This window comes from Diplotaxodon limnothrissa, linkage group LG4 (assembly GCF_057381915.1).
Source record: "Diplotaxodon limnothrissa isolate DT_005_m linkage group LG4, D_limnothrissa_male_GT1.1, whole genome shotgun sequence".
Lineage (NCBI taxonomy): Eukaryota > Metazoa > Chordata > Actinopteri > Cichliformes > Cichlidae > Diplotaxodon > Diplotaxodon limnothrissa.
Window position 1 is genome coordinate 10,489,872 of NC_140599.1, and position 17,815 is coordinate 10,507,686.

The 17,815-nt window shown below is 43.5% G+C and overlaps 2 protein-coding genes across 2 annotated transcripts; both read left to right on the forward strand.

Annotated features, from left to right (window-relative positions):
- Positions 1 to 5,619: 5,619 nt before the first annotated feature.
- On the forward strand, positions 5,620 to 7,296 carry LOC146633309 (uncharacterized). Its single transcript, XM_085352921.1, has 4 exons — positions 5,620 to 5,659; positions 5,856 to 6,410; positions 6,763 to 6,900; positions 7,100 to 7,296. Exons 1-4 carry the CDS (start codon positions 5,620 to 5,622, stop codon positions 7,294 to 7,296), a joined length of 930 nt encoding a protein of 309 aa, XP_085209047.1.
- A 2,336-nt stretch (positions 7,297 to 9,632) lies between these two features.
- Positions 9,633 to 12,469, forward strand: LOC146633310 (uncharacterized). Its single transcript, XM_085351437.1, has one exon. The coding sequence runs from the start codon at positions 9,929 to 9,931 to the stop codon at positions 12,134 to 12,136; it is 2,208 nt and encodes a 735-aa protein (XP_085207563.1). The 5' UTR covers positions 9,633 to 9,928; the 3' UTR covers positions 12,137 to 12,469.
- The last annotated feature ends 5,346 nt before the right edge of the window (positions 12,470 to 17,815 follow it).

The window sequence follows — 17,815 nt, forward strand, 5'->3', positions numbered from 1 at the left end:
TTTATTGTTTTATTTTTAATGAGAAATTACAATATTTTTCTTTTTTGTAGCTTCATGAAACATTTCTTTCGATAATGTGTTTATGTGTGTGTTCTATTCTAATTTTATTTAGATGTAAGGTGTAACAAATGAATATTTTATCTTTCTGATGTTTATGTTTCTTTATGTTCCTGATTTGACATACGAACTTTAACTTCATTTAAATCATCACAGCATGTTTTACCTTTTACTCAAATCTCAGTTTATTTTAACTATTGAATATTTTTAAACAATGTTGTTTCGATTATTTGTGGAATTGTTAATCAATGACAATAAAAAAGTGGAATTTGACCTCATGTTATTAATGGTAAATGGCAAATGGCCTGTATTTGTATAGCGCTTTACTAGTCCCTAAGGACCCCAAAACGCTTTACACATCCAGTCATCCACCCATTCACATACACATTCACACACTGGTGATGGCAAGCTACATTGTAGCCACAGCTGCCCTGGGGCGCACTGACAGAGCGAGGCTGCTGGACACTGGCGCCACGGGCCCTCTGACCACCACCAGTAGGCAACGGGTGAAGTGTCTTGCCCAAGGACACAACGACCAAGACTGTCCAAGCTCGAACCGGCAACCTTCCGATTACAAGGCGAACTCCCAACGGTGTTTTTATGTAGCCTATCTGTTTAGTCAATTTAATTAAAAACTTACAGATGACTTCTTATTTTATAGGGTAATCTTAAGATAAATATCAATACCACTGATTTTTTTGGACACTTTTTCTTCTTTCTGAGGTAACTTCCTCCAAACTATCATTTTAGACCATTCATTAATACTTCAACAAACATCATGGATGTTTGTTGTCTCCTCCTGGCCTGTGGTTCTAACTCTCACCAGTCCTCAGGCCTCCTTCCTTTTGCTTAGTGTGCAATCTCAAAGTGCTGGATTTGGGGTGAACGCTGACCCTGTGGGATTCCCAGGTAATTTTAGCTGTCCTCAGTGTCTGCAAGATTGTCTTCTGGTAGTGCAGTTGTGACTGCCTTCCCTCTTGCCCCATACAGGGTGGCCCATTTATATGGATACACCGTAATAACATGGGAATGGTTGGTGATATTAAAGTCCTGTTTGTGGCACATTAATGTATGTGAGGGGGCAAACTCCTCAAGATGGGTGGTGACCATGGTGGCCATTTAGAAGTCGGCCATCTTGGATACAACTTTTGTTTTTTCAATAGGAAGAGGGCCATGTGACACATCAAACGTATTGGTAATGTCACAAGAAAAACAATGGTGTGCTTGGTTTCAACGTAACTTTATTCGTTCATGAGTTATTTACAAGTTTCTGACCACTTATAAAATGTGTTCAATGTGTTGCCCATTGTGTTGGATTGTCAATGCAACCCTCTTCTCCCACTCTTCACACACTGATAGAAACACCGCAGGAGAAATGCCAGCACAGGCATCCAGTATCTGTAGTTTCAGGTGCTGCACATCTCGTATCTTCACACCATAGACAATTGCCTTCAGATGACCCCAAAGATAAAAGTCTAAGGGGGTCAGATCGGGAGACCTTGGGCGCCATTCAACTGGCCCACGACGACCAATCCACTTTCCAGGAAACTGTTCATCTAGGAATGCTCGGACCTGGCACCCATAATGTGGTGGTCCACCATCTTGCTGGAAAAACTCAGGGAACGTGCCAGCTTCAGTGCATAAAGAGGGAAACACATCATCATGTAGCAATTTCAAATATCCAGTGGCCTTGAGGTTTCCATTGATGAAGAATAGACCCACTATCGTTGTACCCCATATACCACACCAAACCATCACTTTTGTTGTTCCAACAACAAAATCTTCTGCGTGAACTGAGGGTCCTGTTCCAATTTTTGTTTTTCCCATTCTGCAAATTCTGCGCGCCGATCTGGGTCATCCTCGTTGAGATGCTGCAGTAGCTGGAGTTTGTAAGGGTGCCATTTCTGAGTAGCTAATATCCGCCGAAGGGATCTTCGACTAATGCCACTCTCCAGTGACATGCGGCGAGTGCTACGCTGTGGGCTCTTGCTGAATGAAGCTAGGACAGCCACTGATGTTTCTTCATTAGTGACAGTTTTCTTGCGTCCACATTTTGGCAAATCCAACACTGAACTGGTTTCATCAAACTTAGCAAGCAGTTTGCTAACTGTAGCATGGGAGATGGGTGGTCTCGTAGGGTGTCTTGCATTGATATCTGCTGCAATGACCCAGTTACTGCGTTCACCAGATATCAACACAATTTCGATCCGCTCCTCACGTGTTAACCTCTTCAACATGTCAATGGCTGTGAACAATGGCTGTGTATTTACCTGTGCATTCATCCATTTTCTTCCGGTTGTCCGGGGATGGATCATGGGGGTGGTAGCCTAAGCAGAGGAATCCAGACTTCCCTCTCCCCAGCCACCTCCTCCAGCTTGGAACACCAAGCTTGTCTGAGGGAACACCAAGGCGATCCCAGGCCAGGTGAGAGATATCTCTCCAGCGTGTCCTAGGCCTGCCCAGGGTGGGACACATGAGCGTCTGATAAATATCACCTTTTTGCGCCCCCCATATAACTCATCGAACTTAAAACAGCTTTCAAGTGCTTATGTTTGTTTTTATGTTAAAGGAAAAACACGAAAGCACTTAAAAACATTAATCATCATCATCCTAGGAATCGGCAAGTGTTTTCATTCACTAGAGGGCACCAAATAGCTATAAAGATCTCTGCAGTCCATTTCTAAACACAAGCAAACCAAAATCCAAGATCATCTAAAATTATAGTGCTGTAACTATTTATGACTTCTTTCTTTTTTTCTTCTTTTCTTTTCTTTTTGTATTTTAATCAGAGGTTAAAAATATTGATGATTAAATTTTCCTTATGTGTTGACTGTTGTATTATTTGTATGTGTCATTAAGGTTTCATGCTACACCCTTTCAGTTTGTCACTGGATTTCTTAGGATCAAAATGAACTGAATTAAAAACAAACAAACAAAACAAACTAAAAACCCTACTCTGACTGAAGACAATCATAAAGGGTATTCACTGAATACTCATGATATACTTACATTTGCTTTAAAAGAAAGGAGTTTGAGTAAAAAAAAAAGGTCTTCTTTCTTTCCTTTTTATTTTTGTCATTATGTCACTAAGTTTCTGGCACCTGAAATTCACACAGAAAAAATGTCTAAAATAATCTTTTTACCTCTTGAGTTTTACGAGAGATGGTGAATGTCACTAGGCCTTTAGGTTACATTTTACAGTTACATTCTTTGTGGCATATTTCATTTAGGGAATTATTTTTCATCATTACTGTAAGAATGAAATGCAGAAAAGTGAACAATGGAAGAGAACAATGATAGTAATAGCATAGCATCTTGAAAAGATGTAAAGTATAAAGCCAAGTCTGTTTCACTGATGACAAATAACAAAGGTAATCAACTGCTAAAATAAAATCTTCCTAATAATTTTCAATCAAAAATAAAAATGATCCTATATGATCCTTTCTTACATGACATGACTCTGCAGTCCACTTGTGGGAGAGAACAGCTGACAAGGTAACAGCATTCATTTATGTTTTGACCCATTCATTATATATATTGTATCAGTGGAGTGTAGCCACTTTTACAGAAGGGAAGCAGAGATGATTCTCACCCTCATCCCCCCAAAATGCACAAACAAACAAAAATGCCTTCCTTCACTATTTACCTATTAAACAAGATAAACTGAATCTGAATAAAACATACCATTTGTACTGTCTGTCTGCACTACATGGACATCATAATAACATCATAATCTTAAATCATCATTCATGTAACATGATCTGACTGCTCAACACATGGTGTGTCAAAGTTAATTTAGTAATTTTATTCTGTATAATATGTTGGCTGTATAAAAGCATGCTGATAAGAATACAGTTATTTGTAATCTTTACAACATAATACTTTGATCAGGGTAAAACAAATTTATTAGTACGTGGGTGTAGAAAAGCTTTTACTTGGCATAAAATCCAAAAAATTTATCAAATGAATGAAGAAATTTTATGACCTCACTGCATTTATTTTGTTTTTTTAAGTTGCCATGTATTAATCTGCTTTGACTCCAAGCTTTGAGTTCAGTAGTTGAATTTTGCTCATTATTATATTTTTTGCATAATCTGTTCTTTATTCTTGTACTTTAGATTTTCATATTCTAACCTTGTTTTTCTTTCTGTGTTGTACTGTTTGTACTGGTTCTCAGCCCTTGTGGTTTCCCATACTACATTTTGACTTGTTCAGCTTCTGTCGTTTACTGTAATTTATATTTGCTAACACAATTGAAATAAAGGTGTGTTTTATTTTGTGTTAGTTCTTATCTGAGTCTACATCTGGGTACACTTCACTCCATGACAGGGCAGTGCTAACAGTTTCATTACCAGTATCATTACCAGTAAGCCCAACCCAAAATTTTCCCGTAAGTGATAAGGTTTCAAAGCGCCACATTTTTTTCTCTTTTTACCTTTGTGGGAGGGATTGGTCAGAAGCAGAAATATAGTGCGACATATAATCATCCTCTGATCTTACTCTAAATATCTCAGGGGTACTAGGAGGATTTCTGACAGGGCAGCCGTATCTAAACAGAAATGGTGAGTTGATCAAGCAACAAATTTCTGTCATTGTAATGGTAGCCGTAGAAGAGTGTCATGCTGACAAGAACATGATCATTTTTATTAAAGCTTTATGAGAGACTGAAAACTTAGTCAGCTGGAAAATCAGAGAATGTGCAACAAACAAACTAATCAAAACAAATAATTTTGCTCTGTGCATTTTTAAGTCATCAAGGCTTCAAGAACTTCTTGACTGGTAGTTAGGCTTGCTGAGAAACTGTCTCTGCGTTTCATTGCAGACATGTCATAAGAGAGAGGCACTAAAAATGGACTTTGTTCAGTCCATTTAATTTGTTATTGCATAGCAACAGGAAGAATAGAGAATTTTTTCTACTGACACACAGATACTTCCCCCATCAGTTTGTTATTATGGTATAAAGATTAAAAAACTTTATTCTTATCACCTTTATTCATCTTTTATAGCCACGATAAGAGACAGTGAATCTTTAAAATTTACCAGTAAATGTCTGTTGCACAATTGGGTCATCCTAAGAAGTGAGAAAAGTTGGCATGTTTGCAAACTACTATACTTGCAAGAGTTCACTTTTAATAAAGTTCTTAATTTGTAAAACAAACAAACAAAAATATGTTTGCATTTTAATCATTTTACAAAAAAATCTTTCTATGTGATTTCATCTTTTTTTCTTTCTTTCTTTTTAAATTACTTTGTCCTGTGACTGTAATGGTAATAAAGCCGCTGGATGGAAGAGAATAAAGATAATGCAGCACCTGGAGGTGGAAAATAATCCAAAACCAATTGAACTACATCTGTGAAAGATAACAAAGGTAGTCTAGCATTTTAACATAATATGAAAGGTTTGCCAAACAGATTTTATGTTTTTCATCCAAGTGAGAATTTGTTGTATATTTTTTTTCTGCCTTGTTGTATATTTTTTTTCTGCCTCCTTCCTTTTGGTACCATATGCTTGTTTTATCTAGCTCTATATGTAATACTGCAGTAGTGCAAGTGTATTCTGACATGGCGTATTGGTGCATGGTTGCTCTTTACGTGGTTTCAGGTATGACCACTCTTTTAGTTGGAATCCCAGTAATGAAGTTTGCTACTCAGTGAGCAATAAAACTACAAGAAGACAGAGAGAAACTATGTCTGCATCAACTGCAGTTAGTGACAAAGGTAATATTTGTAATAATATAACAATTGTTTTTCTCTGATAGTGTCATTTTAATTCTTTTGTTTGTTTCTGTTTGTTTCAGTGCTGCCTGACCTCACGTTTGTGCTAACCGGTGAGCGAAATGCCATTGACTTTGGACCGAGAAACATTTTATTTGACCATGATGAAGAAAGAAATGCTGAACAATTTTCATCCAAACTATATGATTTGTGTGGCCGGCACATCTCGGTCATCAACATTCTTGGTCTGCAAAATATTGACAAAATTCCTTTAAACCAGGGAATTCATGCCTTTCTCTTACTGGTACCATATGGTCGGCATAGCAGCCATTACACCTCAGGGGTTCAGTGGCTTGAAAAAGCTTTTGGGAAAGGATCTCTTCCTTATGTAATGACTGTTGTGACTCGGTGGCCGGGTGAAAAATATGAAAGTGCACTGGCAGACCTGAAAGCTAACAGTAGATTTAATGAAAAAAGATGCCACACGTGCACAAGAGGCATGATGGATGCCAACGAGATAATAGATCTCTTAGAGAAAATAGATGTCATGGTCTCTGAAAATGATTACCACTGCTACAGTAGACTCAAGCACGAGGAACATGAAGAGCTGGACCAAAAAGAAGAAATGGTCAAGAGAGGTGAGATTTTAATATGTGGCGGATTGATTTTGACACTTTATGAAAGTTTAGGTTCAAAGGGTTGTATTTTTGTTTTTAATTATCTGAACATTTGGATGTTGTAAAGTTCAAAAGTTTGACTTTACAGCAAACTTTACCACAGCTGTCAATCAAGGCAGCCAACAGAGCATGGCTGCTTTGAGGGCCAGGGCCAGTATTGCAGATAACAATACAGATACTGTTACTTTCAACCTATAAAGGCAGCTTATGTAGAAGAGAGCAGTGTGTCATGATTTATGACACGAATAATTACACGTTTTCAAATTCTGAATCAATTTTAATGATCACTAAATCACTGTGCCGGCTGCCCCAGAACCGGAGAGGCCCAATCAGTCTAGGATGGCTCAGCTGATGTCAGTCAAGCTCCCTTGTAAGGCTGGCAGCAGGCTCAGAGCTGCTGTCTGCGCCTCTCCTGACAGCAGTAGCCCTGACCAGCCTCTCCAGCACCCAGGTTTGGCATTTGGCCTGGTCCTAAAGCCTGGCATCTGCACTTCTTTCGCTGCTGCATGCTCCCTGTGCACTGCGGCCATCTCTGCGTGGTCAGCACATCCAACATTGCAAGCTGGGTTTTGGCACCACTTGTAAACCCCAGTCACTTGCAGTCACTCAGTACGCTTGTAAAGAACTTTAATTATTCCTGTGATGACCAGACAGCTTTCCAGTTGTCACCACACCACACCCCTTCTACCTGGAACCAGCTGGACTGAAAAGGGAAGGGCGTAGTTGCCTGATGAGCTGCACCTGCCCTGCCATCCTCCCTGACCGTTCCCCTCAAGCCTGCTGCCTGCTGCTTCCCTGCAGTGGAGCCAAAGACCACACCTCAGCCACAGACTTCTCACAGAATTAAGTTTGAATTGTAATTCATGTACAACAACTTATGTATTTGCCATTAACACACAGTTATTAATAGGTTATCGAGGTAACTTTTCTTTTGCAAGTAAAGCTCTGACCTCGCTCTGACCTCATCTGTCAGGCTGTCCATCCCCACTGTGAACAGTGAATTTCACTCCTGCTGCAAACTTTACCACTGTCTCCCTGTCCTCATAGATGTACTGCAGCAGCCATTGTTTACATTCACAAAGAAATAGTGCAACTGCTTCTGACCTTCTCAACACACACTTTACTTGTCAGCACTTTAACATTGCTATCTTTCATCATACTAAACTGCTGTAATTCCTTTCCAGCTACAGCTCTCCTTCTAGCCAATTGCCTACACTGAATGTCAATTGCCTAAATACAGTGCAGGCAGTTATAATGTAGGCTGGATTTGTTACACAAAATTATATGTAATTACTAGGGGTGCAGCAATACTCGTATCGATATTGAACCGTTCGATACAGTGCTTTCGGTTTGGTATGCATAAGTATCGAACAATACAACATTTTTAATTTATTTTATCAACTTTTCTTCTGACGATGCTGTCTGTGTTGAGAGCTCAGTGGATCTGCGTTCGACTACTCTGCCTAGGTTGCACTGTCGAGCGCAGATCCACTGAGCGCAGCGCAAGCTAGCGAGACAGAAGCTAAGCTCGTTGCAACATGGCAAATTGAACCTCCCCCCCCTCATTCAGATCTGGCGTTTGGAACTATTTTGGTTTTCATGTGAAGTATGACCCTGAAGGTAAGCGCATCATGGACAAAAGCAAAACAGTATGTCGGATGTGCCACGCAATGCTCAATTACATTGGATGGGAACTAGTGCGTTAGCGCAGTTAGCTTGTTAACGTGTTGACGCCGTCCAGCACCAAGCACGGGGCGATTCGCGGTAACTCGTTAACGGAGATTTGCAGCGTTATGGCGTTAATGTCATTTAAACGAGATTAACGCTGACAGCACTAGTGGGAACACAGTGATTATGACTGCACATTTATGCCGACACCATCCTAGTGCAAAGTGAAGAAAATATAATCTGATCAAACATTATTCAGCTTTAAATATTGTTCAGCTTTAAAGTTACTGTGCAACTGTGTAATAAAAATGTGTGCTCACGACTTTGGCCTTGAGAGCGATAAGAAGCGATCGCCTCATCCTGCAGGTGCAAGATATCTGCAAGCGAAGAGACTAGAACACCCAAGGCCGCTTTCCTTTTATGGAGTTGTTTTTCTGCTAATGCAGCACTTTCCTCACAACCCCCTCCTGTAAGTTTTAGAGAATATATACCCATCCTCACAGCAAATATGAGGAATCTCCTGATGTGAGCTGTGTTGAGAGATTGTCTCTGTCTCAATAAAAGTTCACTGATTCCCCATCTGCTGCAGGTGTCCGGTTGTCTTCATTCTCCGCCAGCCTGGTTAAGTCAATTCCTCCTTAACATCTAAAAGAACCTATTTAATGAAGGAAGACGGGTTCACTTTGTGTTTAATATTATTCTATTGCTGTTGTTGTTTTTTTTATATCCTTCAATTGGCGTCACGGAACAGGATCCGCTCCAGGTCAACTGGAACGGATGGGAGGACATCGGCCGTGGTCTGAGTGAACGGAGTTTGGACAAAAGCTGTGTGCACACAAAAACAAGGTAAGCAGACCTTTTATTTCTGCTATATTGAACATTATAAAAATACTTAGTGTCCAAACTCCTAGTAATTCATAACCAAAAATTGTCTGGCTTACTTAAGGCTTGTTGAGAATCAGACAAGTGAATAAGAGATAAGTGAATAAGAAATAAGTGAATAAGTGAATAAAGATAAGAGTGAACTGAGGTCTGACCACGGTTGCAGCCGACGGGTTGCTCTCCGGTGTCGGATAAATACCTCAGTGCAGGTCTGGGACCTTGAAAGGGTTTATTAGTAACGCCTTTCTAAACAAATTAAAAGGTTAAAGGCCTTGAGAATATTTTTTAGTAATATTCTCTAAACTACAGAAGGGTTAGGAAGGCCCAGAGGACTTTATTAGAAAAGATCCTCTAAAACTTAAAAAGGAGAAGTACTGGTTGGAGTCCAAAGGAGGGGTCCCTTTGATCAATAGGAGAAAACGGATCTCTTCTTAAAACCCCGATGATTTTAGTGTTTTAAATGTTTTGATGTTCTGTTTGATATTGGACACACATAAATACACGCTGAATGCTTGCTGTGGAACACTGGGCAGGACAGTTGGTTCTCCGTTGTTCACAGATTACACAATTAAAGGAACTAGGTTCCTCTTTTGGTTAAAATAATACACCACACATAGAATTTTTTTTTTTTTTACACATTTATTACATACATAAGGAGGGTAATGAGTGACTGCAGGTAATGTATGAAGTGTGAATGAGACGTGTGAACAAGGTGACAACCAACTAGCACCCCTATCAGGAAGCTCTAGGCAAGGTTACCCGCCAGACTCCGGTTTGGTAGAAGCTTGGTAACACCTGAAGGGATATTTCAGTGCTGACTCACCTTTAAAGCAGCGCCCCAGCTGTTAGTGCCTAACAGAGGCAGAAACCCAGCTGGCCCAAATTCTCCTTTAAAATCAATAAAAGAACACTCCTCCATTGACAGTAAAATGGATGGAGAATTAGATCGAGAAACTAATGATGATGGTTGGGGTCCCGGTGTTATTCTTAGCACATTGGGAGAACAATTAACATGTGTTGAGACAGTCATCAACTCCACACACCAGCCTAAAGAAGCAAAAAAGCAGAAAGAGTCATTGAGGAAAACAGCTGAAAGGTTAATGAAAGAAAAGGGAAAGGACGAGGGGAGTAGTGGTAATTGGGGAATAATTTGGCAGAATAAGGCTATGCAGGCAAAAGAGAAAGAGGAAGAAGCCAACTCAGCAGCAGCAGGTGCAGGTGTGATGAGCGGGGTGAGACACAGAAAGGAAGCAGATAAGCACGCAGGCCGCAAAGTTAAATTTAATCACTGGGTGTGTTTATGGGAAACTGCAAAACCACACATGAAGAAAAATAGGTCTCAGCCACCTCCCTATTCTGCCTCAACTCCTCCCTCAGCAGGCATATATCCGGTACTTAATATCTCTGGTGGAATAATGACTATTGGAGAAGAACCGCCCGTAGCTCCAACTCCCATAGATACTAAGCATTTTTGCCCAGGAAGCTCCTCTCTGTCGGCGACATCCTCAGCTAGTAGTAGAGCCCCCTCCTCTATGTCCCATTGTTTTGGAACCGGATCTGAGGGCCTAACTGACCCATTTGCGAGCGCACCATTTGCGGTTCGAATGAACAGACAGGAACCCACTGAACAACAATTAACTGATCTAGAAGCAGCATTACGCAGCTGCTTAAATGAACATAGGTCAGTGGTCCAGGTGAATAATCGTGTTGCGTCAGCCCCCCTTTCCCGGTCCAACCCCTTTGCCAGCACTCCTGTCGCTGTTAAGGGAGATCTGACCGCTACTGCAAAAACTGAGCCTGGCACTTCACCAAATGTCACAGTTACCATGTCTTTGGTGGGCCGTCAGGATCCGGAAACACAGATGAGTTTAGCCCACGTTTTTGCTGACACTGCTACCCCACCAGGCGGGGGAGAAACTGAGGATACTGATGATGAACTCAGTGACCTTAACAATACACCCCTCTCTACCTCTCCCAGTTTAGGATATCAGACTAGATCTAAGGGCCCTGTGCCTCAGCCTCCAGGCATGTTTCCCCTGGTCCAGACTAAAGCGCAACGTACACCAGTGTATCAACCTTATTCATTCGGAGATGTCCAGGCCCTAGTGGACAAACTCCCTGACATAATGGAGGGAGGGAATGCCTGGTTGGCTGGTTTGGATAAATACACAGCTGGACAGGACCTCGCACTGGGAGATTTTAGAGCTATTATAACTAGGTGCACATCCCGATCTCAGGCAGCGGACCTGGAACAAAATGCGGGTACTACCATGCATGAGAACGAGGTGCCACTAATGCAGGCCTTGAGGTTTATCGGACCGGCCCTGCGCAAACAATTCCCACCCAAAAATCAAGGCACCTTACAGAAATTTAAATGGGAGGGAAAGCAAAATCCCACCCATTATCTAAATCAGGCTGTTGAAGACTGGGTGAACCATACAGGTCATCACCCCAGTAGGACTTGTTCACAGAGCATGTGGTTTAGAAGGGCGGTGCTGAGGGGCATTCCGGAGTCAGTAAGCCAGAAAATGGAGGATAATCCTGATTTGCAGGACTGTGACTTTGCAATCTGGAAGAAACATTTGATTTTTAATCTTAACAAAGTGCAGATTAAGTCTGATGATAAAGCGGAGAGCGTCGAAGATTTACAGTTGCAACTGTTGAAGGTTCAGCTGCAGAAAGCTAAAAACGACCTGGGTGGAAAAGGTGACAAGCCTAAAAAGCAGCTTGTGGCCGCTGCGGCTCCCCCTCCTGGTCCAGTTGCCCCTGATTTGTATCCGAACCCATGGCCAACTGATCCACAGCCCCCCCAGTATGGTGCTTATCACTCCCCGGCCCCTTATGGGCAGAGAGGTTCCCCATTTGGAGGAAACAGAGGTGGTTTCAGGGGAAGGGGTCAGATGGGAGGTGGTAGGGGAGGCCAGATGTATGTTTGTTTCCGGTGTGGACAACCTGGACACTGGGCTAAAGCGTGCCCTTTGAACCCGGCTGCTGGAAGAGGCAGGGGAGCCCGTGGTGGGCCCTATCAGCATCCTGGCCACAGAGGTGGACCTCGTGGTGCTTTAGTTGAAGTGCCCCCGGCCCCACAGATGCCTGTGATGGGGTGGGAGTACTACGAGGGTGGTCCCCAGCTATAGGACACCCCACAGACTGCCCAGGACGGTGAAGGGACAACGGCGGACCCTATGCTGTCCATAACTGTAGATAAAAGAAGAAGCAGCTTTTTAGTGGACACTGGAGCTACGTACTCCACCATTAAGGATGTTGCTCGTGAAAGACTTACTGACACAGTGATTACAGTGGTGGGCATATCTGGGGAACCTAAAACTCTGCCTTACACCGTGCCCCTCCCCACAACGGTTGGAGATCAGACCTTGTTACACAGCTATGTTTGTTCAAAACAGGCGCCTGTGAATTTACTGGGAAGAGACTTGTTGATTAAATTAGGAGCCACAATACTCTGCTCTTCACAAGGCCTAACTGTGACTCTCCCTACTGGGGTTGTGCTTCCCTGTTCTGATGGGCCAGAGGGAGGTGGTCAGTTTCTGCTGCAACCCTCCTCCTGTTTGGCGGACTCTGCTGACATCTACTGGGCATTATTGGAAGTTGAAACACCTGCTGAACCAGGAGTTTGGACTGCTTTTCAGCAATGGCGGCCGTGGCTCTCACTCCTACATCCTTATGTCCCTCCCCCTGACCCACCTCATGTTACACTGTTTTATGACAGGCATGACACCACCTGGTACCAGCACATGTTCCAAGAGCAGTGTGAGGGGCGGGCTTGGTCTCTGAACATGTCGTGCATTTTTGCGGCACCGGAGGGAGTGGCAGCAGCGGTTACTTTTACAACAGATCAATTACAGTGGTACATGATGTCTGATGAGGCAGCTCCCCATGTGTCACTGGCCTTACATCCTGGACACCAGGCTAGGGAGCTGGGTGGAATGGTTAAACGTTCCCTTGCGGCCACTGACTGGACACCTACAAAACTCCCACAGGTTTTGTTTTCTCCATCTACCAACACATACCAAATTTTAAATGATTGCTTTAATTCCTCAACACTGCAACATAGAGTGGTCAGCGGGTCACATGGCAGAGAACACACAGACCACTGTGATGCTGCGCCTTTACTCGACTCTCTTCCAGATTGTTTGTGGTCCCATGGACCCACAGATGTAGGTTTAGTTGATGTGGAGCCAGTCTCTTTTCAACTGTCATCTGCTACCCCTTTGTGGCAGCCTCAGTACCCACACAGACCGGAGGCTGAGGCTGGGATTGCAGAAACAATTTCTGGTTTGGTCACTGCCGGTGTCTTGGAGCCCTCCTGCTCTAAGTGGAACACGCCCATCCTACCCGTTGAGAAAAAAGGCACGGGGAAGTTCAGAATGGCACATGATTTGAGAAGGATTAATGCCTTACTTGGCACTCCTACTTTGCCTGTGCCTAATCCTTATGTTGCCTTGACCAACCTCCCACCATCTCATGCCTGGTTCACCTGCATTGACTTGGCTAATGCCTTTTTCTGCCTCCCACTTCGTGAGTCACTGCGTGACATTTTCTCATTTACATTTAGAGGCCGACAATGGCGTTACACTCGCTTACCACAGGGATTTGCCCTCTCCCCAGGACTGTTTAATCAGTGTTTGAAAGAACTTTTACAAACCAGCCCACTACCATCTGACTGTATGTTAATACAATATGTGGATGACCTTTTGCTGTCTGCCCCCACGGCTGACATCTGTTTGGAGGCCACCAGAGTGGTACTTCACCACCTGGCCAACACAGGTTTTAAAGTGAGCAAAAACAAACTACAGATTGCAAGAAAACAGGTTTCTTTTCTAGGCCGCATGGTCTCACAGTCCGGTATTTCCTTGTCCCCAGAACACAGGAACTCCATTTTGCACCATCCAAAACCTCTAACTGTAAAAGACATGTTGTCATTTTTGGGCCTGACTGGTTACAGCAGGACCTATGTCCCAGACTATGTTGGCCTTACTTCCCCTTTGCGCGCTTTGGTAAATGAACAAGGCATGAGAAACCTCTCTGCTCCCCTCTCATGGACTACAGAAACAGAACAGGCGTTTATAAAGTTAAAACAACAGCTTTCTGTCGCCTCTGACCTTGCTGTGCCAGATTATGCTTTGCCTTTTCATCTTGATGTTTCTGGAACTGGAACCCATATCAATGGTATCCTGTTCCAGAAAAAAGGGGGAGAGAGAAAAGTGTTGACATATGTAAGCGTAATGCTTGACAACACTGAAAAACGCCACCCACCGTGCACACAACACGTTTCTGGACTTGCAAAAATCATTCAGAAAACAGCACACATAGTGATGAACCACCCACTAAAAATTTTGACATCACACAGTGTGGTGGCCTACGTCTCCTCACAGGCCTTCACACTCACTTCACTCAGGCAGAGACGCCTCAGTACCATTTTGGAAGCACCACACATCACCTACTCACATGAAGGCATAAACATGGCTGATCACATGGGATCGGGGGAACCACATATGTGTGAAGAGGTTGTGCAGGTACAGGAGAAAATCAGGCCAGATTTGCAGGCAGAACCTCTAATGGATGCAGAAAAAGATTGGTTCACAGATGGATGTTGTTTCAGAACTGAAAGTGGAATGTTGAAGGCTGCATGGGCAATAGTGGAACAGACAGACATGAGATGGAAAACAGTGAAAGCAGAGCAGTTGACAGGACAACAGTCTGCACAGAGAGCTGAACTGAGAGCGGTGATTGAAGCCTTAAGGATGGGAAAGGGACAGAAAGTGAATATATACAGTGATTCAGCTTATGCTGTGGGAGCAGTGCATGTGGAGCTCAAGCAGTGGCTAAGAGCTGGTTTTTTGACAGCCAGCGGAAAGCCTATTAAACATGAGATAGAAATGAGGGAATTAGCGGAAGCACTGTTGTTACCTGTTAAGGTGGCAGTGGTAAAATGCAAAGGACACAGTGCCGGACTAGACTTAGTGGCATTAGGTAACAAACAGGCCGACTTAGTAGCTAAGCAGACAGCTGGTTACTTACCCTCCCTGATTATGGTAATGGACCCAGAAGCCACACCCCCTCCAGAAAGACCACCCATACAACTAGGCCTAGCCACAATCAGAGAGTTACAGGACAAAGCCAGCCCCCAGGAAAAATCATTATGGGTAACAAGAGGGGCCACAAACACAGATGTTTGGCGTGGCCCAGATGGAAGGCCCATTCTACCGCCAGGGGTCAGACAGACAGCAATGGAAGAGGCACATGGAGTGGGGCATGTGGGACCTGCACAAATGATGAGGAACTTAGCCGCCTGGTGGCACCCTTATCTAAAAGACATGACAAAATACATGGTTAAAACCTGTAAGGAGTGCAACCAATTTGGAATCAAGCCCGCCTTCAAGCCAATAGCAGGGTACTTCCCCATCCCACTTTGCCCAGGGAAAGAAATAATCATTGATTACACAGACATGGTGGACAGAGTGGGTAGTTACAGGTACCTGCTGGTGGCTGTGGATGCATTTTCAGGTTGGCCAGAAGCCTGGCCGACAGCAAGTGAAAACAGTAGAACTGTGGTGAAGTGTCTGATTAATCATTATATACCACAGCATGGGTTTCCCGAGGTCATAAGGTCGGACAATGGTTCACATTTCAGGAACCACGATCTGCAGAGGGTTGAAGCCGCATTAGGTTTGAAACATAAGTTTGGCTCAGTTTACCACCCCCAATCCCAGGGGAAAGTGGAAAGGATGAATCAAACTCTAAAAACTAAATTGGCTAAAATCTGTGCACAGACCAAATTAGATTGGGTTAAGGCATTGCCTCTTGCATTAATGTCCATAAGATGCTCAGTAAATCAAACCTCTGGTTACACTCCATTTGAGTTGGAGCATGGCAGGCCTTTTCCTGGCCCCTCCTCTCGCCTGTTAATGTCGGATGAAGCTGATTCAGACCTCGATCCGAGGACATATTATAACATGCTCCGCAGTTTTGTTGCCCAGTATTCCTCACAGGTCGCTGAAAGAAACCAGCAAGAGCTGAAAGAGGCGGCTACACCTGGAATGGACTACGTCCTCCTGAAAGTCACAAAGAGAAAGTGGGCTGAGCCTCGCTGGACAGGCCCTTACCGCATAACAGAGCGGACCTCCCACGCTGTCAGGCTCGAAGGGAAAGGTGACACCTGGTTTCATTACACACAGTGCGCTGCTGCCACCGAACCAGGAAGAACCTTGAGAGAGGTGCAGAAGGACCTGTCAGAAGGAGCTGCAACAGCATCACCAACCACTTGAGGGAGCCCTAAACTCAACCTACAAGCCGGCTGGTTACAAAAGGGGGTGTTCTTCATACTGAACTAAACATTTTTATTTTTCTATTTTTAACATCTTTTATGACTTTGCTTTTATATTGGCTTGAGTTTTTAAGATTTACATTTTACATTGCAATAGTTTTAACCGCTGAAAGCTCATTTAAAGTTGTGTCACTGATACTTTTTGTTGCTCTTTAACTCCTAGAACACGCCCTTGGCGAGGTGGGGGGAACTGGACCACCTTTCTGTGCCCCATCATCCTCTATTAGACGACATCCAAGCTAAGTAAACATGTCTTGGCCCTTTCCCCCTGAAATGACAGGCAGGCAAAGATGTTGCGTCTTTGTTTGCTTCCTGGCCCTGGGTCTCATTCCCATTGGCATACTCCTGATCTGTGAAGGGCCCCCGACACTTCTGACACCTTCAAGTTCAAAAGCTTCGCCCCTTTCTGACAGTCCCAATCTGACAAATGTAGCCCCTAGGGTCTTGCCCACCACTTCCTCTCCAGTTTTGCCCACGCCCGATCCACTTAGAAAGAAACGAGACACGGTTACCTCCTGCACCCCAAGTACGACTAGAATGATTACTCTCTGTGTCCCCAACAATAAAAGTTGGGTAGTCGAAATAGATTTCGCTAGCTTCCCAGTCACTCCCGTCACCAAAGACCAAGGGGGGGATCTTTTTAACCTTGCAGTACATCTCTCCTCCTCAGTGTGGTATATAACCCTGGGAGGTTGGCATCAGTGGAAGTGGTCCAGTTTAGTGTCAGAAACGGACCTCGATTGGTCCAAGCACTCTAGGGGTCAGGCTTTGCACTGGAGAAACCAAAATATGCTCAGAATAGCAAAAAACCGGATCTTTCAGGCTTAATTTTTACCCTAAAGGATCTGGCCTTGACCTCCTCGCCAACGGATGATGAAAACTCTGATCGTGAGGGTGACGAACATTATCGTCTTTCTCTTGTTTAAATGCTTCTAGAATGGTTGTTCCTCTGTGGTGTTTTGTATTAGGCTTGTTATTAATTGTTTCCCTCACCCACTTCCTCTTGAAGGATATATCTGGTTGAACTGTGTCTGGTCGGGTTGTGAGGGTTAAGCGATGTTCTCAGGGTCTCCGGACTTAAGCCTGAGCGAATGTGTACTCCCACCACTGGATATAAATTGTTTTTTTTTTCCACACCCCTTCCTCACGTTTTACCATATTCACTTTTGAATGTCCTTAGCAGTTACCGTTCTGGGTTTATTTTATGGTTGATTTATTCTTTCACATTTTCACGTTTATATCTCTCATTATTATAGTATACTCTGTACTCTCCACATTTTTATCATTACTTATGCTTTTTGGTTGCTGAGTTACAGGAACTGTTAATTTTGTGTCACTACCCTGGTTGCACTGACTCGTTGTATCCTTTTGTGCAGGACAGCTGTTACTGCTTTCATCGGGAACCGAGACTGCTTGCAGCCGACCCCTGGGCAGGGTGGTGCCTGGACTCTTTTCTCCTCATCTGCAATGA